The sequence below is a fragment of the Alexandromys fortis genome, unplaced genomic scaffold (genome assembly GCF_014885135.2).
Source record: "Alexandromys fortis isolate MF-2015 unplaced genomic scaffold, M_Fortis_MF-2015_v1.1 scaffold_152, whole genome shotgun sequence".
In the NCBI taxonomy this organism is placed as follows: domain Eukaryota; kingdom Metazoa; phylum Chordata; class Mammalia; order Rodentia; family Cricetidae; genus Alexandromys; species Alexandromys fortis.
The window spans coordinates 3,632,237-3,653,516 of record NW_026068045.1 but is presented as its reverse complement, the minus strand read 5'-3'; the positions used below and the strand labels follow the sequence as shown (position 1 = coordinate 3,653,516).

Below are 21,280 nucleotides of genomic sequence, written 5' to 3'. Positions count from 1 at the left end.
TTTTTTTTTTTTTTTTTAGACAGGGTTTCTCTGTGGCTTTGGTTCCTGTCCTGGAACTAGCTCTTGTAAGACCAGGCTGGTCTCAAACTCGCAAAGATCCACCTGCCTCTGACTCCCGAGTGCTGGGATTAAAGACATTCACCACCAACGCCCGGCTAGATTTTTTTTTTTAAATTAGGGCTGAAGAGCTGGCTCAGAGCTGGCTCAGCAGTTAAAAGCATGCACTGCATGTACTGCTCTTACATGTTCTGCAGAGTGAGTTCCAGAACAGCCAGGGCTACACAGAGAACCCATTCCTGGAAAATAATGATGGTGGAGGTGGGGTGGAGGAGGGGCTTCTTGCTTCCATGGAGTTCCACGGAGAGAGTCTGAGTTTGGCATTTTTTTTGTCTTTGTTCTGTTTTGTTTAATTAATTTATTTTTTTAAGTGCATGTATGAGCCATCTCTCCTGCTCAGTTTTTTGGAGGGTGTCGTTTGTTTGTGAGGTGATTGTTTTTATTTTTTTCAAGATAGAGTTTTTCTATGTAGCCTTGGATGTCCTGGAAGTCCCTCTGTAGATCAGACTGGCCTTGAACTCACAGAGATCCACCTGCCTCTGCCTCCTAAATGCTGTGGCATTACTGGTGTTAGCCAAACTGCCCCCACCAACCAGTCTTGCTTTTGTTTTCTGACACAGTGTCTCCAAAGTAGCTCTAGTTGGCCGGGAGCTCAGAGATCCACCTCCTCTGCCTCCTAAGTGCTGGGAATTAAGCATGCTACCATTCCTAGCATTCTTTGTTCTTGTTTCACCAGATATCTATAAAATAAAACAATAATGCTCAGTGCAGCGCTCACCTAATTTTTAGCTTCTGTGGGAAAGTGACCAGACCTGGTGTCTCTTCCTGCTCACTTTGCCTCCTAACCTGGGCACTTTGCAGGGGTGCATCTCCATCCACACTGGCCAGATGCCAAGTGACAAGACCACTGGGGAAGGGGATGACTTCAACATCTCCTTTAGTGAGACAGGTGCTGACAAGCGTGCTAGCAGCAGCCACTGAAGTTTGTAGTGGTGCGTCTCCAGCTTTCCTGTCCTGAGCAGTTTGTCACAGGCAAGTGAGACGCTGCCAGCAACTATGCCCAGACCTCCTCGTGGACCATGGGACTGATGACCTTGTCTTGGATTTAATTTACAAGCTAGCTAGCAGGTGCCCAAGCCTTATTTTTCCATACCTTTGTAGGAAACTGGCTCTAGGTCCTATTGCTGCTGCTGAAGCCAGGACCTGCCCAGCCTGAGTCCTCACTTAGCCCGCCCCGGGTTTCCACAGCTTTCTTTAACCCGACAACCCCACCTTCACTACACTACCCTGCAGAACCCTCAATGTGTCTTCATGATAGACAGTGAGGTCATCTATAACATCTGTCATGAAAACCTCAATGTTGCCAGGTGGTGGTGGCACATGCCTTCAATTCCAGAGGAGGCAGAGGCAGGTGGATTTCTGTGAGTTCAAGACCAGCCTGGTCTATAGAGCGAGTTCCAGGGCAGCCAGGACTACACACAAACCATGTCTCGAAAGAAAGAAAGAAAGAAAGAAAGAAAGAAAGAAAGAAAGAAAGAAAGAAAGAAAGAAAGAAAGAAAGAAAGAAAGAAAGAAACCTCATGAGTACCCAAGCTACATTAACCTTACAACCTTTTTAACCAGAAGGCATCTTCCCTCTGCTCTGCTTTGAGGGCTTTCCACCCCACCTCTGCAGCTACACACGCCCTGCCCCCAACCCCTTATTTCCCCCCCCATCCCTCCCACTTCTTTTTTTTTAATATTTTTATTTATTATGTATACAATTTCTGTCTACATGTATGCCTACAGGCCAGAAGAGGGCACCAGACCTCATTACAGATGGTTGTGAGCCACCATGTGGTTGCTGGGAATTGAACTCTGGACCTTTGGAAGAGCAGACAGTGCTCTTAACCGCTGAGCCATCTCTCCAGCCCCCTGCCCTCCCACTTCTGCAGCTGCACACACCCCCATCTTCTCTGCCCAAAAAGCTTCTGAGGAGCAGGTTTCTTTGGTCACCAGTGCTTACCCTAAGCTAGCCAACAAGATGGTAGAAAATGTGACCTCACTACAGTAAACACATGGCTTTGGTGCCCGCTGTACCATGGTGATGAGGCTCCTAAGGAGGTCAATGTTGCTGTTGCCACCATTAAAGCCACATACAGCAGGGAGTTTGTTCCCTTATCTGATGGCCTCAAGGCTGGCATACGCCTCTCCCAGTGTTACCTGATGGAGACCTGGAACAGCTACAGGGAGCTGTGTGCATGCTGAGGCCTGGGGTCGCCGAGACTACAAGCTTGACCTGCTATGTGCCTTTGCCCACTGGCATGTGGATGAGGGGAGGGAGGAAGGAGGGTCTTTGGAGCAGCGTGAGGACACTGTGGCCCTACAGAAACAATACAGGGAGGTGGGTGTGCTGCTGCTGAGGGGGAAGGGAGGAAGAAGGAAGGGAATACTAATTATCCATTCCTTGCACCTCAGCTGCAGACCTCCTTCCTGGAACTTTACTTCAACCCTAGCTGACAGCTATTAAAAGCTTCCTCATTAGATTATCTTCGCTTACCTTAAAAAAAATAATAATTCATCCATGGGTCTGGAGAGATGGCTCAGTGGTTAAACACCACAGGTTGCTCTTCCGAAGGTCCTGAGTTCTATCCCCAGCAACCACGTGGTGGCTCACAACCATCTGTAGTGGGATCAGATGCCCTCTTCTGGCATAAAGTTGCACATTCAGACAGAGCATGCCTTTAATCCCAGCAATCAGGAGGCAGAGGCCTGGGGATCTCTGTGAGTTCAGGGTCAGCCTGGTCTACAGAGTGAGTTTCAGGACAGCCAAGTCTACAGGGAATAACCCTGTCTCGAAAAACAACAAAAAAGTCATCCAACATTTTTAGTGTTTGCAGCTCCAGGTTTAGTTCAATAACCTAATGCTGTTTCTAGTCTAGCCGTTTCCTCTGAGCTGCAGCTTCACCAGAAACATAAGGGAGCCTCTACCTGGGTACCTACAGGCACCAGAGATTCAACAGCCTCGCCACCATCCACCCCAACCCCTAGAGTTAGCTTCTCAACTAAAGAGGTCACTATCCCTTAGGTCCTTATCTTCCAGAGTCCAGTTGATCCTACTGATAAGCCAGCTTCCATCTCCCATGCACCCCTAGATGTGGGCTCTACTTAACACTGCATAGCAAACACCTTACACCTGTCCCACAAAAGCCTTCCTGATCTCATTTCCTCTGCCCCATTTCCTGCTCAGTCATTCCCACTTCCCAGAAGTAGAAAAACAACTGTCATGACAGCGAGGTAACTATCTAGTGAAATAAGGTGAGTAGAAGCTGTGCCCACTGACTGTGCGAAGGGATGCAGAGCCCATGCTGCTAGCGTTTTCAATATTTCAGGGAAAGCAGGGGGCTAGAGAAATGGCTCCGTGGTTAAGAGAGCATGCTGCTGTTTCAGAGGACCCGGGTCCAGGTAACAGCACCTGTGTGCGGAGGCTCACAACTGCTTGTAACTCTAGGCCTAAGGCCTCTAAGGGCATCTACACACACACACACACACACACACACACACACACACACACACACACAGAGGACATACCTCCGGTACTGGCTGGCTGCAGTTCGGGTCCCAGGTGCTGCCTGAAACTCCAGCTCCAGGGGATCCCATGGCTTCTTGCTCACCAGAGCATGTGAACTTCACCCCCATGGATATAACCACCCAGACTTAAAACTTAAGAAAAACTATTTTTAAAAAAACACAAATAGTCATGAACTATCAACTATTTAGATTTTAGAGACAGGGTTTCTCTCTGTAACCCTGGCTATCCTGGAACTCTGTGGGTCAGGGTGGCCTTGAACTAAGAGATCTGCCCGCCTCTGCCTCTGCCTCTTAAGTTCTGTGATTAGAGGAATGACCCTCCCACCCAGCCCCACACACACCATCTGGCCATCTGTGTTTTTTAAGCACGGACAAATAAATACTAGAGATACTGAAAGCTTGCCTCCTTAAAACAAGATTCTCCTGACACTTCCTGTCTGGAAAACAGACTTCAACATTTTGCTCTCTCCACACAAAACCCTTTCTTTCCAGGTCAGAGTTATTGGGACCCCTGGATTTGAATTACAGTTAAGTGTGAGTCACTTACTTTGTTAGCTGGTCCTCTGGAAGGGCAGTACACAGTCTTAACCACTTAGCCATATCTCCAACCCCAAATACCCTTTATCATCCTTTTATCCTTACTGAGTTTCTTCTCTTTGGAGGTTTTCCTGGCTCCAGCCCAGGTAGAATTAATAGCCCTCATCTTGGTCTCTCAGCACATCCCTGTCTTCTTCGCAGTGCTTAAAGTATATTGTACTGTGGTTATTTGTCCTCAGAATCATATATATACATTTTATCGTCATGCCGTCAGCATTTGACTGGCCCTTGACACAGAAGGTCCTCTGGAAATGCTTGCTGACCTTAGATCCAGCTTAGGCTTGAAGGCTGGCAAAGTTGATGGCACAATACGGTTAATGAATCCGGATGGCCATTAGAGGGCAGACTAATCCCACGGCGCTTCGGCGCAACGGCCCAGCAGTTTGGTGTCCCCAGACTCCTCGCTCCTTCATTTATTCTTCCCATGTTCATTTCCAACTACAACCTCTCAGGTCCCATTTTAATAATCTTCCACGCAAAACACTCACATGAAGTTACAGCTCTTCTCTAACCACCTACTCCCCTCCGCCCCCACTTCCCATCATTACTTGGGAACTAAAGAGTTAACTCCACCCTCCCACCTGGTCATCTTGCTCTGTTAATCTGCTCGATCTGGGAGGCGGCGAAGAAGAAAGGGGAGGTTCTCATTGATGGACTGGGTAACCCGGACTCTGGCTCGCCTCCACTAGATTGCCTTTTCCAGAAACCCTCCCAAACTCCCAAAAGACACACACACACACACACACACACACACACACACACACACACACACACACACACACCCCTTTTCCGGCCAACATTTAAACAAGCCTCTACTTCCCTCTTCCCCAGAAGGAGCCAGGTAGGAGAGAAGACCCCAGGAGGGGCGCCAGGGTCAGGGAACAGCTTCCGTACACCTCCCTCCTTAGCCTTGCTCTCCCCACGGCCTGTGCGCCCCGCCTGCGGAGGGAAACCTCGCACAGAGGCGACAGGCGGGAAGAGGGGTCAGCAATAACCGCGCTGACGCCGGGGGTGGGGGCCAGTCGTAGCCTAGGCTGGGAGGAAGGAGTTAAAGAGCCGGGATTGGCTCCCTGGGCTCTCTTGTCACCGAATCCGGGAGGGGAGGATTCGCCGCCCAGCTTGGGACCTTGTGGTCCCGTGTGTCGTGCCCCCCCTTCCCCTCCCCCCCCACAACGCCTGCCCGCCTCCGGAACGGCCGGAGACTTGAGCCAGCCGGACGCCCCTTCTGGCACACTCTTGGGGCAAGCGCGAGCGCACACTCCCCTTTCCTCGCTGGCTCTCCCGGTCGCCCTGCTCTCCCTAGATCACCCGCTCGCTCGCTCGCTCTCCACCTACTCCCTTCGGGCGCTGCGCTCGCTCCCACCTGCTCCAAGGCGCCCTCCGCTCCCGGACGCGCCCAGCTTAGCGTGTTCACTCGACGGCCGGGCCGTCGCAGCCCCGGCAGGTAGCGTGCCCTCGGGACTGTGGCTACGACCCACCTCCGCCCTCGCTCCCGCTCTGGCGCTCTGGATGTCCGCGACTAGTCCCTGAGCCCGAGGACGGCGAGCAGAACATGGTGACAGCGCTGTCCCGTCGCTGCGCTCGCTGAGGCCATGCCCGGCTCCCAACGCATCCGTCCGCGCCTCCGGGCGCTGCTGCTGCTGCCGCCTCTGCTGCTGCTCCGGGGCGGGCACGCGGGCGACCTGACGGTGGCCGTGGTATTACCGCTGGCCAACACCTCGTACCCGTGGTCGTGGGCGCGCGTGGGTCCGGCCGTGGAACTGGCTCTCGAGAAGGTGAAGGCGCGGCCGGACTTGCTGCCCGGCTGGACGGTCCGCACGGTGCTGGGCAGCAGCGAAAACGCGGCGGGCGTCTGCTCCGATACCGCTGCACCGCTTGCCGCGGTGGACCTCAAGTGGGAGCACAGCCCCGCGATCTTCCTGGGCCCCGGCTGCGTGTACTCCGCTGCCCCAGTGGGGCGCTTCACCGCGCATTGGCGGGTGCCGCTGCTCACCGCCGGCGCCCCGGCTCTGGGCATCGGGGTCAAGGACGAATACGCCCTGACCACGCGCGCGGGACCCAGCCACGTCAAGCTGGGCGATTTCGTGGCGGCGCTGCATCGACGGCTGGGCTGGGAGCATCAGGCGCTGGTGCTCTATGCAGATCGGCTGGGCGGCGACCGGCCTTGCTTCTTCATAGTGGAGGGGCTGTACATGCGGGTGCGTGAGCGCCTCAACATCACAGTGCATCACCAGGAGTTCGTCGAGGACGACCCCGACCACTACGCCAAGCTACTGCGGGCCGTGCGGCGCAAGGGCAGAGGTGAGGCGGGCACCTACCCGGACGCCTGGCTCGCGCGGCCTTCTCTCCCGCCTGTCTACGGCCTGGCACTCCTCCCTCCTCTGGGAGTCTGGCATCCTCCTGGCTGATTTCTCTGAAAGTCTTGCCCTACACGACTTTCCTACCTCGGGGTTTCTAGTTCCCTCTCTTATAACCCTTTGGTGCTGGGTTTGCATTTCAACCCTCTCCCTCTCCCCCACCCCTTTCCTCCGGTCTCCCTGTGACCTTCCTGCTTCGCGGACTTTTCCTGAGTTTAGCTTTAAGCGCGGAAGGGCCTAGTTCTAGCGCTACCGCATCCTCTGCTTGGTGCCCTGCTCTTCCTCCTGTTTTCGCTCTACCCTACCGCGTTCTCTCTCCAGTTTCTCCTATTGCTCCCACGCGAGCTCTCGGGTTCCTTCTCCCGCTGGCCCTTTTCTGATTCCTCCTGCACTCTTGGTCCCTCACCTTCTGTTTCTTCTTCCTCCCACCTCTCCCTCCCTACTCTGCACACCTCCTTCTCCCATCTTTCACGTTCCCTTGCCAAGGCCCAGACTGATGGAGAAAGGAGTTGGGGCCATTTAAAGACTACAGACTCAGAATTTCCTTCCTTACAATGCCTTGTGTTCATTCGTGTTCTCTCTCTCTCTCTCTCTCTCTCTCTCTCTCTCTCTCTCTCTCTCNCTCTCTCTCTCCCTCCCTCCCTCCCTCTCCCTCTTCCCTCCCCCGCTCCGCCCCCCCTTCCCCTCCTTTCTCTCCAGTTATCTATATCTGCAGCTCTCCGGACGCCTTCAGGAGCCTGATGCTTCTGGCCGTAGACGCTGGCCTCACTGGGGAGGACTATGTTTTCTTCCACTTGGATGTGTTTGGGCAAAGCCTTCAGGGTGCGAAAGGCCCTGCTCCCCAAAAGCCCTGGGAACGAGGAGATGGGCAGGACAACAGTGCCCGCCAGGCATTTCACGTGAGTGCTGGGGTTTGAAGTCCTTGTATAGGGCTGTGAACGGTTGACACTTCGTTTCTGGGTGCTATGCCCCTACATGTCTGAAATGATTCCAGAAAACGGGTTTTTGATAGTCAGATAGTTGTGACTACATGGGATTTGAACTACGTGGGATTTGGGGTCTTCAGAGCCAGAAGGCTGAGCAGATGACAGAACGGGTCTGAAGCAGGAGGATAGTAAAGACCCGTGGACCAGACCGTTCTTGAATCTTTTGCTCAAGCACAGGGGCCACCCCATAAAAGACATGAGGTTCAATCTGATCTTTTTGTTGTTTAATATTTATTGTTTATTTCTCTATGTTTTTGTTTCTCTATGTATTCCTGTTTGTTGTCCTAAAACTCACTACATAGACCAGGCTGACCACTCAGAGATTCTCTTGCTTCTGCCTCCTGGGTGCTAGGATTAAAGGCCTGTGTGCCCCCACACCCAGCCATTCAGTTTGATCTTGACCTAAGCAGAGAGGCTGGTCTGGGAAGTGGGACCCAGGATACAGGGAGAACTGGAATCAACCCCCAGCACTCTCCCTTTCACTGATCCCTTCCTCAGGCAGCCAAAATCATTTCTTACAAAGAGCCAGATAATCCGGAGTACCTGGAGTTCCTGCAGCAGCTGAAACTCTTGGCTGACAAGCAGTTCAACTTCACCATAGAGGATGGCCTGGTAGGAGCGGGTCCTGGACCTCCAGTGTGGATCTCCAGACCTAATCCAAGTCTCTCTGCCACGTCTCTCACTCTCTCAGGCGTCCTCGTCTTCCATCCCCCTTCTTCCTATTATTTCTGTATCTCTCCTGATGATGGAGGGGTGCAGTGACAAATTCTTGAACCTAAAGCCCTCATCAGGGAAACGGGAATGACATGCCCTGCCCTATCTACCTAGCGTGACTCTGAGCAGGGGGCCATGGTAGATGCCAAAGCATCTTTTCAGCAGTCACTTCTCTGTGAAATATGCTTGTTGTCTGTATCCTCTTCTGAAATCCCAGTCCCATCCCCCAGTTTCCTACCTACAGCACTGTTTCCCTCTGTGCCTGGTATCCATCGCCCTGTCTGAGCTCTGCTTGCTTCTACAGGAGAATATCATCCCAGCATCCTTCCATGATGGGCTCCTGCTCTATGTCCAGGCAGTGACAGAGACTTTGGCACAGGGGGGAGCCATCACTGATGGGGAGGACGTCACTCAGCGGATGTGGAACAGGAGCTTCCAAGGTCGGGGCCTAGAATGAGCTGGAATGGGCTGCTTTGGGGGTGGAATGAGAGTGGGCCCCAGGTGGCCTAGCAGGAGACCACAAAATGCCTGTTATCTATCCAGATCTCCTAAATTCCATAAAATTCTGTGTGCCATATCTGCCATTCTAATGGCCATATGGCTGTCCTTTTCCTCGTTATGTACATATTGGTGTCTGTGTCTACATCTCTGTCTCTATGCAGGGGGGGGGTTGGGATGAAGAGAGGCATCTCTGAACCTCCCCTATGTCCCTAGGTGTGACAGGATACCTGAAAATCGATAGCAATGGAGATCGGGAGACCGACTTCTCCCTCTGGGATATGGATCCAGAAACAGGCACCTTCAGGGTAAGTTCATGCATGCACCAAGAAGACAGTGCCAGGCAAGAATGGTGTCTCATTCTCCTACCCCCTGTATATGGAAGTGGAGTTTTTTTTTCCTGTCTCAACTGCCTGGTCCCAAATAACTGACTCAGAGGCTAAATATGAATTATGAATGTTCAGCCAGTAGCTCAGGCTTGTTACTAAGTAGCTCTTACATTTAAATTAACCCATTTCTATTAATCTATGTATTGCCACGTAAAAACCTTGTGCCACCACACCTGGCTTCTACCTCATTCTTGGTTTTTTTTTGTTTGTTTTGATAGGGTTTCTCTGTGTGACAGTCCAGGCTGGCCTTGAACTCACAGAGATCCTCCTGCCTCTGAGATGTATTGCCACATGGTTCATAACTTTACCTGTCCTCTACCATCTTGTTTCTTGGGCAGCTTGCTGGTGTCTCTTTCAACTCTGCCCTTCTTCATCCCAGTCCTCAGTTTGATTGTCCTGCCTAACTTTATCCTGCCCTGCTATAGGCCAAACAGCTTTATCATTAACCAGAGATAGTAATACATATTCAGAGTACAGTAAGGTGATCCACAGCATACACATGCCCTACCCCTGCCAGGTATCTGCTTGTTCTTTGGACAGCTATGAGAGAGAGTACTGGATAAGGCAGGCTCAACTCCTCAGTCTGGGGAACAACCCAGATGATCAGGATACACAGGCTTGCCCGCTCAGGGAACCTCAGGTCTAAGAGGTAACCTAGAGTCCTTCCTTTGAGGACTTCCTAAAACAGTTGGGACCCATCTAGCAGAGACAGTCACTCAGGGCCAAAAGAATAGGTATGTGTAGCTGTGTAAATGCAGCAGCAACAGGAAGGGACAGAGGTTCAAAGACACCAAGACTCAGATCTACCAGGGAAGGCCACCTGGAGGAGACATGCAAGGATGAGTCTGGAAGTAGAACCTGGGGTGCTGTTTCTGTCTTGCAACCAATGCCAGCCCCCTGAGTATAGAGTTGGGGTTTCCAGTGGGATTTCCTATGGATACGTCTCTACAAAGCCTTTTAGTGTTCAAGCTTTTGCCTCTTTTGCCTTGGGCATGCATTTAAAGACTCTCTGGATAGTCACAGCAGGAACCTGGTGAGTAGTTGGCAGCCTAGACACAGGCCCTGGAACAGAGGGGACCACAGGCTCTCGCCATTCCTGATCTTCCTTAGGTTGTCCTGAACTACAATGGGACCTCCCAGGAGCTGATGGCTGTGTCAGACCGCAAATTATACTGGCCCTTGGGATACCCACCTCCTGACATCCCAAAATGTGGCTTTGACAATGAGGACCCTGCCTGCAACCAAGGTGATTGGCCCATGCTTCCAAAGTCCTGTTGTTAAGCCACTGCCTCTTCCCAGGGAGCTAGAGGCTCCTTCCCACCCGACGTCACCTCCCTTCATCCGTCATCACAACGGACTAGTAGACAATCCCCCCTCCTGTTGTCTAACACCAGTCTCTCTTCTACACCTCGGGCCCTCCCACAGACCACTTTTCCACCCTGGAGGTCCTGGCTCTGGTGGGCAGCCTGTCTCTGGTTAGCTTTCTGGTTGTGTCCTTCTTCATATACAGGTAAGTTTTGGGCTAGGGGTGCTAAGTGAGACTGGGGAGACTTGGGAGCACAGAGGAGAGAGCAGGACAGCAGGTCTGGGAGGGAGCCCCATGTGGGAAGAGAATACTTATTTCATTCCTCCGGGAGGAGGCAGAAGCTCCGGAGTGGAGTCTGGAAAGCATGGACCAGTCAGGTTGGTTCAGGCGGGGCTATAGCTACAAAGCCATATCTAGGAAGCTCAGGGGAACAGAGAAGTTGAGGATGACATGATAGCAGAGGAGATGTGGATGTAGAACTAGCATCCCTTGCTGAGGCCAGGTGGAAAGCAGCAGTTTGAAACCTTCAGGTATGGGCACAAAGTAGTTGGTCCTGCTGGTGAACCCTGCTGTGGGCTAGGTGCTGACCCTGAGCTGGAAAAGCGGAGTGAGGGAGCCCACCCCTGTCCTGCAGTGCAGGTGGAAATGAAAGTTCAGGGCAGGCTAAGGAGACAGGAAGAGAGGGAGGAGAACAGTGCTGACGCACGTCCTGTGGGCCAGGCACTTCATCCTTGTGATAACTGAGAATGAAGGAGCCGGGCGGTGGTGGCTCACACTTTAATCCCAGCACTCAGGAGGCAGAGGCAGGTAGATTTCTGTGAGTTCAAGGCCAGCCTGATCTACAGAGTGAGTTCCAAGACAGCTAGGGCTACTTAGTGAGACCCTGTCTCAAGAAAAAAGAGAGAGAGAGAGGTAAAAGTCAATGTAGAGGCCTCCAGTTTTCAAAAAAAAAACCCTGAAGTGCCTGTGAGGTGAATTTATCTCAGGCCCCAGGCCTCACCACGCTCAGCTCAGAGAACAGAAAACAGGACTCCCTCACTCATCCCTTAGCACCCAGAATGTCCCAGGGCTCTGAGGGGCTGCTGAGCAGCTATGGCTCAGGTGCAGACTTCATATCTCAGGAAGATGCAGTTGGAGAAGGAGCTGGCCTCAGAGTTGTGGCGGGTACGCTGGGAGGACCTGCAGCCCAGCAGCCTGGAGAGGCACCTTCGGAGCACGGGCAGCCGGCTGACGCTGAGCGGGGTGAGAACACCATTATCTCTGGAGGGTGGGAAGAGCTGAGTACCAGGGCAATACCTGAGGAGTAAGTAGAAGGTGGGTCTAAGTTAGATGAGGTGGCTCATGCCTGGACCCAGGACTTGGGAAGTTAAGACAGGAAGATTGCTGCAGGTCTAAGGCTAGCCTGTACTACATACGAATGAGACTCTGTCTTAGAAAACCAAAACTCAAGCTGGGTGGTGGCGGCACATGCTTTTAATTTCTGGACTGGAGAGGCAGAGGCAGACAGATCTCTATGAGATCAAAGCCAGCCTGGTCTACAGAGTGAGTTCCAGGACAGCCTGGGCTACATGAAGAAACCCTGTCTCAAAAAAAAATTAATGAATTAATTAATCAGTTAATAATAATAAAAGCAAAACCACACAAAAGAACAAGACTACTCCCAGCTCTGCCTTCACTTGCTTACTCTGACACTGTCTCAGATGAGGGCTGTAGCTACAGCCTCCCTGACAAGGCTACTTCAAAGGTCAAAGCTAAGGGTCCAAGTAAATATACAGCTATCATTCTGATATACTTCTTAAAGGAGGTGAGGGCTAGCCTGGGAGGCTGAGGCTGAGGGATAGCCTGGGCTAAAGAGTGATACCCTATCTCAGGAGGGTGACACAGATATGGGCAGTGTGACAGAACTTCCAAGGTGCAGACTGGCCCCTGAGCTGACCACGCATTCTCCTGCTCACTTCCACAGCGAGGCTCCAATTATGGCTCCCTGCTGACCACAGAGGGCCAGTTCCAAGTCTTTGCCAAGACAGCATACTACAAGGTAAGTCTGGGGAAAAATTGCTGATCCTGGGGACCCAGGTGGACTAAGAGATGGTTCTGAGGTGGGGTAGCAGAGGACAAGGGTGGTCCCAGGGGCAGGGGTGGGCTTTCAGAAGGAGCTGGGTGTTTTAGGGCCATACCCTGCATGACAAATCTCCATTTCTTGCTCAGGGCAACCTCGTGGCTGTGAAACGTGTCAACCGGAAACGCATTGAGTTAACACGAAAAGTCCTGTTTGAACTTAAGCATGTAATGTAGGGGGTGAGGCCGTGACCTGGGAAGGGATCCCTGGGTACTCTAGGAGAGTTGTCAGCAGACTGGTTATGGAGGGATTTGTAGACCTGGGATGGGACCTTGAGTCTTGTGGGTAGGAAGAGGGGGATCAGTCATAACCCGAGAGACTGCTGGGTCCTCACAGGTGCACAGCCTGGAGGACAAGATGTTAGGGAGCACGAGCATGTAAACATGTGACTTGAGGAACAAACAAAGCCAGGGCCTTGATGCTGCCCCTACCTGCAGATGCGAGATGTGCAGAATGAACACTTGACCAGGTTTGTGGGTGCCTGTACCGACCCCCCCAACATCTGTATCCTCACAGAGTACTGTCCCCGTGGGAGCCTACAGGTGAGTGGAACGGGGGGATGGGGTTGGGCAGTGGCAGAACACTTGGCTCTTATCCCACTGACCATATGGGCCCAGACAGATCTCTTTTTCTGGCTTTTCTTGGCCCTCTCTGTTGGGAGTTGGGGGCAGGCATGGTGGTGGCACTAGAGTAAAATCCAAGTGTTCTGTTATACCAGTTTATGCCAGTAGCTCCCTTGTACCCTCCTACACCCAGGGGGTTCTGACTCTTGCTGCCCCAGCAGGACATTCTAGAGAATGAGAGTATAACTCTGGACTGGATGTTTCGGTACTCACTCACCAACGACATTGTCAAGGTGAGTTCAGGGGGGCTCACTGGATACCAGGCAAGGGCTGGGCATGGTTGGAAGCACTCATGCCCAAGCCCTCTGCCTTCCTAAATTTCCCAGGGGATGCTCTTTCTACACAATGGGGCCATTTATTCCCATGGGAACCTCAAGTCATCCAACTGTGTGGTAGATGGGCGCTTCGTGTTAAAGATCACCGACTATGGGCTTGAGAGCTTCAGAGACCCGGAGCCTGAGCAAGGACACACCCTCTTTGCCAGTGAGCCTGACTCCTGACCCCTAGGCTTCTGCTGCCCACACAGCCCAGAAGCAACTGAGGCCTAGGCTCTGTTTGGCTTAGGTCTATCTCATCTCAAGGCTCAACCTTCATTGGTTAAAGAGGTCAGATTAGGTGGCCTCTAGTTCCATGGCTCTCAGTGCTGTGCAGTGTCCACAGGAGCACTAGCCGCTGCCTTGTTCCCAGCTAACCTTAAACTGTATGACCCTTTCTTTTCCCGGTATTATCAGACCATGCTGTCTTACTTTTGTTATTGCATTTATTACCCACGAGATACGATATTCATTTGCTAGTTTTCCTTCTACTATCAGAATGTAAAGTGCCTTATCCCTTAGCTTTGGGGCCCCTCCTTCTCCGACTCCTCACTTCTGATCCACAGAGAAATTGTGGACCGCACCTGAACTCCTGTGGATGGCTTCGCCGCCTGCCCGTGGCTCCCAAGCCGGTGATGTGTACAGCTTTGGTATCATCCTTCAGGAGATCGCCCTCAGGAGTGGGGTCTTCCATGTGGAGGGTTTAGACCTCAGCCCGAAAGGTGAGGCTCACGTGGCCTGTGCCCCCAGAGAGGGAAGCCCTGCAAACACCCCTACCCTTCCTTCTGGAGTGGGGCACCAACCACCATCCTTCGCTCCGTGGCTGCTGAGACCAGTCCACTCTGTGCTCTGGTCCGGACTTGTCCCAGCTGCCCCCAGCTGGTGATGCCACTCCTCAGCGCATACCGCTCCCACACAGAGATCATCGAGCGTGTGACTCGGGGTGAACAGCCCCCATTCCGCCCCTCCATGACTCTGCAAAGTCACCTGGAGGAACTGGGGCAGCTGATGCAGCGATGCTGGGCAGAGGACCCACAGGAGCGGCCACCCTTCCAGCAGATCCGCCTGGCGCTACGCAAATTTAACAAGTTAGTGGTCTCTTCCCGCCACACTTACACCTGTCTCTCCAGTGGCAGAGGGAGCCCACCGCAGCTCCACAGGCATCTGCATGTGTAACATGGCTGACCCCAAAGCGCTCTACCCTTCACGGCTCTTTCCTCTGCCAACACCGACGCCTCACACCCTTCCTGCCCGCAGCCCTATACTGTCCCCCAGACTTATGATAAATAGGAGTGCATGCACCAGATGCCCCAGCCTCTTTCCACCTCCCCCCTTAGTCTCAATCCTAATCAAAAGCTCCGACCGCAGCCCTTCTGTCTCCCTCTTCCAGTAGGCCCACGGTAACCTAGTTCTCCCAGACGTGTCTCTCCTGCCTGTGTGCCCATCACTGTCCTCAGCTCATCCTGTCCCGCCTCCTCTCCACCTCCTTCCAACTCACTTGTGTTCAAAAGAATAAATAAGATCTCCAGCTGGGCTTGGAGGCAGGTGGATGTCTGTGAGTTCGAGGCCAGCCTGGTCTACATGGCAAGTTCCAGTACAACTAGGACCCTGACTCAAAGGGTCATCTCATCTCATCTGTGTCCCCACGTGCCCCACGACCCTCAGGGAGAATAGCAGCAACATTCTTGACAACCTGCTGTCGCGCATGGAGCAGTACGCCAATAATCTGGAGGAACTGGTAGAGGAGAGAACTCAGGCTTACCTGGAGGAGAAGCGCAAAGCAGAGGCCCTGCTCTACCAGATTCTGCCCCAGTGAGTCCTGGGTTGTGGTCGCGCCCACTCACACACACACACATGCACGCACACATTCACGTAGCCCAGCCCCCCACCTCACCTCTGGTCATCTGCACTTCCCCCTCAGCTCCGTGGCTGAGCAGCTGAAGAGAGGCGAGACCGTCCAGGCTGAGGCCTTCGACAGTGTCACCATCTACTTCAGTGATATCGTGGGCTTTACAGCCCTCTCAGCAGAGAGCACGCCCATGCAGGTGAGGGGTTCAGCCTCAGGTAGTGGGTCAGGTAGTTCAGCTCCGCCTTCGGGTTAGTAGTTCCCATCTGTCCCTGGTGGGAGCCCACGTTCCCCATTTCTCTCGGCTTCCCTTGCCTTTCAGGTGGTGACCCTGCTCAATGATCTGTACACCTGCTTTGATGCTGTCATTGACAACTTTGATGTGTACAAGGTGAGGTTGTGACTGGGTACAGGAAGGACGTGGATAGAGTCAGAAGAATGTTCAATTGGAAAAAAAAAAAAAGACCAGGCTGTAGTCACACCTTTAATCCCAACACCCGGGAGCAGAGGCAGGCTGATCTATGTGAGTGCGAGGCCAGCCTGGTCTACAGAGTGAGTTCCAAGGCAGCCAGAGCTACACAGAAAAACCATGTCTTGAAAAAACAAAAGGAAACAATGACCAAGGTCATAGGCGAATAGATACAGAGGACTCAGGAACAGATGGAGAAACGGGGGATGGAAGACTGGTACAGAGACAGGCGGGCTGATAGGGACAGAATGAGGGATGATGCACATGGTTTGGCGGGCCCACAAGCATGCCACCCCCACAGGTGGAGACCATTGGTGACGCTTACATGGTGGTGTCAGGGCTCCCAGTACGGAATGGACAGCTCCACGCCCGAGAGGTGGCCCGAATGGCACTTGCTCTCCTAGATGCTGTACGTTCCTTCCGCATCCGCCACAGGCCTCAGGAGCAGCTGCGCTTGCGCATTGGCATCCACACAGGTCAGACCCTGGACAGCGTCTAGAGTTAGATCCGGGAGGCTAAACTACGGAACAAGCAGTTGTCTCTCTGTCTAGACCCCTTATCCCCTGCCTCTCCTTACACATCCGGGGACCACATAGTCCAACTCCTACCTCTTCTGGAGTACCCAGCTACCTCCTCTAACATCCCTGGGTTCTGTTCGCTTCTTTTCCCTTCCCAGGTCCTGTGTGTGCTGGTGTTGTAGGGCTGAAGATGCCCCGATACTGTCTCTTTGGAGACACAGTCAACACTGCTTCAAGAATGGAGTCCAATGGGGAAGGTAGGAAGCCCTGCCCCCCCCCAGAGGGAATGAGAACGGCCGCTGGCCAAGGCATCCTGTTACTTATGGCTACATAGTTTCTCAGCGAGCTCCCCACCTTCTCTCCTCCTACACTGCCTTCTCATAGCACACATATCCCCCACATTGTAAATCTAGACTATTGCTGAGTGGATTGTAAATGCACTAAGCCCACTTTACCTATGAACATCATAGCTTTAGTTACGGTTCCTGAATTGTTTTCAAGGCACTTTCATTAACTGAGCAACGCACTCTAACCCAGTCCCTCGCCCCTGGGCATGCTATTAGAGCTTTAACAAATGCTAGCATACCTAACACTGAGGTATGTGATATAAGATATTTATATTCTTTGTTTTAATGTGGATCTCATTAAGTTGCTCAGACTAATCTTGAACTTATAATTCTCTTGCTGTAGTCTCCACATAGCTGGGATTCCAGGCCTAAGCCAGCAGCCTGGAATTATTATTTTATAATAATTGTTTATATATTATATATAAATATGTATAAATATACAATATATAAATATATATTATAACATTTATGATAATTATTATTTTATAATAATAAAATATTGGATTGCTCATGCACCCACAAAGATAGATAGTTGTTTTGCTCAGTGGGTTAAGGTGCTTGCTGGCCAAGCCTGATGACCTGAGGTTGATCCCTGAGACCCACATGGCGCCAGGGGAGAATGAATTCCCACAAGTTGTCCTCTGACGGCCATATAAATACTCACACACATATGTACACATATGATAGAAGAATAAGGCCAGGCAGCGGTGACACACACCTTTCTAGCACTCAAGAGGCAGAGGCAGGTGAATCTCTGTGAGTTCTACGGCAGCCTGGTTCACAGAGTAAGTTCCAGGATAGACAAAGTTACACAGAGAAACCATCTCTCTTTTTTTTTCATTTTCTATGGTTTATTTAACTTTATTTTATGTGCATTGGTGTAAGGGTGTCAGATCTCTGGAATTGGATTTTCAGACAGTTGTGAACTGCCATGTGGGTACTGGGAATTGAACCCGGGTCCTCGGGAAGAGCAGTCAGTGCTCTTAACCGCTGAGCCATCTCTCCAGCCCCCGAGAAACCATATCTCAAAAACACCAAAAAAAAAAAAATGAAAGTAAAAACCACAGTGTGCCAGGAGTGTTGGAGCACATCTTTAGTCCCAGCACTCAGGAAGCAGAGTCGGGCAGATCTCTAAATTCAGGGCCAGTCTGATCTACACAGAGACTCAGGACAGCCAGAGCTACCTAGTGAAACCCTGCTTGAAAACAAAGCAAAAAGCAAACACCCACACACATAATGGCCAAAAATGTCCTCCACCCATAATACATAAATAGATGTAATTTAAATTTAAAGACCTATGAGAAAATGCAATATAAAATGCCAAGCATGTAACTGTCATTCGTCTTTCCTGGGCCTCAGCTACTTCTCCATATAGTATTCCTGTTTGTGGGTCGTGAAAGACTTAGCACACTCTGGGAGGTAGTAGGCAGCTAACAAATGCTTGTTTCCACCCCTCCCCTTGCTCTTGCCTCCTGCTTCCTCTATTTCTGTCTGCTAGGTGGTCGTTTGAAATAGTATCTCAAGTTGCCATAGCTAACTTAAACTCCTGATCCACCCATCCACCAGCCCTTACCTGAGCGCTGCGATCATAGGATTGTGTCCTGTTTGTTTGCTTTGTTTTTAATTTATATGCATTGGTGTTTTGCCTGCGTCTATATCTGTATGACGGTGTCAGAGCCCTTGGAACAGGAATTACAAACAGTTGCAAACTGCCTTGTGGGTTTTGGGAATTGAACCCAGATCCTCTGAAAAAGCAGCCAGTGTTCTTAACGCTGAGCCGTCTCTCCAGCCCCTGGGTCCGGTTTTGAAGCAACTACCAGGCTGCGTGAGCTCAGAAGGCCATGTGACCCTCACCCGAGCCTCGTGGTAGGAAACCTGCTCCCAAAGCACAGAGAACTGTTCAGCTGATAACATTTGCACCTATATTTGGGGCTGAGGAGGGAAGAATCCTCTCTTAGATCATTTTTCACAGAGCTCATTCTCAGAAGTGGGTCAGCGACACAGGATAGCACAGACATAGGTCAGAGCAGCTGTGGGATAGTAGGTGGCCACTGACCTCCCAGACAGCTTGAGCAGACCTCCTGCCATCAAGAGAGAGTACTGACCCCTGCAGATTATACCTATAATCCCAGCAGGAGGAAGGCTGCGGCAGGATTCCAAGTTTCAGGCTAGCCTTGTCTACAGAGTGAAACTATGCTTCACAAAATGTGTATGGGGGGGGGGGGTATCTAGAGAGATGGCTCACTGGGAGGACTTGAGTTTGATCCCCAGATGGACATTAGAGCATGTAACCCCAGCATTACCAGGAGAGACAAAAACAGGCAGATTTCTGGAGTTCACTGCCAGCCAAGTGTAGCCCACACAGGGATCGCCACAGTGAGGCTCAGAGTCAGTGAGTCCCTGTGTCAAACATTAAAGTGGAGAATGGCAGGAAATTCAAAATTCACCTCTGCCTCCAGATGTGTACACTCGCACACGCACACACACACACACACACACACACACACACGTATTTTGTGTCCGGATACTTTGTGAATGCTTCACTTACATGCAGTGATGAGTGGTGTTAACTCCTCCTACAGCAGCCACACTCTGAAATGAGCACTGTCGCTGGTAGCCTTTTACGGACTAGGGAGACAGAACATGTTTATCTCAGTTACCTAAGGAGTCCAAGCTAAGTTGGACTTATCTGCAGTCTGGGTTCGTCCCCAATGCTGTGTGCGCCCTCGGGAGCTGGTTGGGTCTCAAAAGCTAGTGCTGAGTGACAGTTTTCCACCGTCGCAAAGATGTTCTGTAACCTGTAGGTACAGTGTTGTAGTCTTGAGTCTCGTCTGCCAATTGATGGCATTAAGAGCTAGCCAGTGAGCTGAGGTATAACTTTGTCCTTAGAGTGCTGGTCTAGCAGCAGAAAGCCCTGGGCTCCATCCCTGACACCACACACACCAGACTTGGTGTTAGCCAGCCATTCCAGCTCTTGGAACAAGGAGGCAGGAAGATCAGGAGGTAAAAGTCAGCTGAAGTAACAAAATCCTATCTCAAAAGAGAGGTGAAGAGGGCTTGAGGGCTTGGAAGGGCCAGAGTGATGGCTCAGCAGGTAAGAGCACAGACTGATCTTGCGGAGAACCCAGATTATGTGGCCACAGTCTACAGGGACAGTCTAGGGCTTCCTGAACTAAAGGGAGCAATTGCTATTGGGCCCACATGCGTGGTCTTACCCGCCTGTACCCTCCTGCCCCCTCCCCCGGCACTCAACTTCCTCCACCCCCCCCCCCTGTCCTCTCCAGCCCTCAAGATCCACTTGTCTTCTGAGACCAAGGCTGTGCTGGAGGAATTTGATGGCTTTGAGCTGGAGCTTCGAGGGGATGTGGAAATGAAGGTAGAAAAGGAATCGCCTTAGATCCCAGAGGGTCCCAAGGCCACTCCCATACTTAAACTTTTCAAGCGACTAGGGCAAAAGTGGGGGTGCCGTTCCCTACCCAGCCTTCTCTTTTATTTCTTCCAGGGCAAAGGCAAGGTTCGGACCTATTGGCTGCTGGGGGAGCGGGGCTGTAGCATAAGAGGCTGACCTACCTGCTGTCCCTCCCATCACCTCCCTTTCCTGTGCTGGAGATGATGGAGGCACCCAGCTTCCACCTCTCCCACAGCGACCCAAGCACAGTCACCAGATGTGACCTCTTAGAAGATGGAGATGGTGGGGCCTGGAGAGGCCTGCTGGAGCTGTAGGGCTAACTGAAACATGCCGTCACTCCCAGGGGCACACTTGTACCCTGTCCCACCCTTACTCACCTGCCTGGGTTGGGAAGGTGATTCCTTCTCTCCCTCAACTTGGCGCCACTGTAGCTTTTAGAGGGAGGGAAATTGCCACATGAGGGGACCAGACAAAGAGGCTCCAGGACTTTGCAGGAGGTGAGCGGTGGGTCACGTGTCACAGATACTCCCCTCACTCCCACTCCACCCCACAGACCTTGGACACCGTGCATTGAGGAGAAGAATGCCTTGCTTCTCCTTTGAGCAAAAACATTAAAGTCTTTCTTCCTGTGCACAGCGTCTTCTTGGGTTGCTGGGAAATGGCCATGTTCTTTCTCTACCCTCTGCTTCCGAAAGAATTCCCTTCAACTTTGTTTCCTTGTTGTTGTTGTTGTTATAAACTTTACACATTTAATTGAAGAGACCTCGGAATTTCCAATTTTGAGCAGTGCTAAAATTTTAAATGTCACAACTAATATTTGTTTATGTGACTTGTGTCTCTGGCCTTGTTAAAAATTAAAACAAAAGGAGACAGGCCTAACCCTAGCTACTTACTGAAGCTGACACAAGAACATCAAGGATTCAAAGCCAACCAGGGCTGTAAAAAATTCAAGTCCAGCCTGGGCAACTTAATGAGTTTTTCATAAATAAATAAATAAATAAACTGCCCTCGGATGTTGGCTCACACTTGTAATCTCAATATTTTGGAGGCCGAATCAGGATGATTGTTAAGAGTATAAGGCCGCCCTGGGCTATATTCCAAGCCAGCCAGAGACCTAGTCTCAAAAAAATTAAAGAGGCTGAGCAAGTGCTTCCCTAAGGT

The 21,280-nt window shown here is 51.6% G+C and overlaps 1 protein-coding gene across 2 annotated transcripts; it reads left to right on the top strand.

Moving 5' to 3' along the window:
- Positions 1-5,424: 5,424 nt before the first annotated feature.
- Positions 5,425-20,752, top strand: Npr1 (natriuretic peptide receptor 1). 2 transcript variants are annotated; one of them, XM_050166478.1, is made up of 22 exons: positions 5,425-6,525; positions 7,281-7,480; positions 8,066-8,179; positions 8,586-8,721; positions 8,996-9,087; positions 10,279-10,414; positions 10,594-10,678; positions 11,596-11,716; positions 12,438-12,512; positions 12,683-12,760; positions 13,031-13,135; positions 13,375-13,449; positions 13,543-13,699; positions 14,097-14,252; positions 14,450-14,618; positions 15,196-15,342; positions 15,452-15,575; positions 15,699-15,767; positions 16,147-16,321; positions 16,522-16,620; positions 19,995-20,086; positions 20,213-20,752. In XM_050166478.1, exons 1-22 carry the CDS (start codon positions 5,817-5,819, stop codon positions 20,273-20,275), a joined length of 3,177 nt encoding a protein of 1,058 aa, XP_050022435.1. In that variant the 5' UTR covers positions 5,425-5,816; the 3' UTR covers positions 20,276-20,752. The 2 variants fall into 2 exon arrangements, with proteins under 2 accessions (XP_050022435.1, XP_050022436.1); XM_050166479.1 differs by having other exon boundaries at positions 5,426-6,525; positions 13,378-13,449.
- The last annotated feature ends 528 nt before the right edge of the window (positions 20,753-21,280 follow it).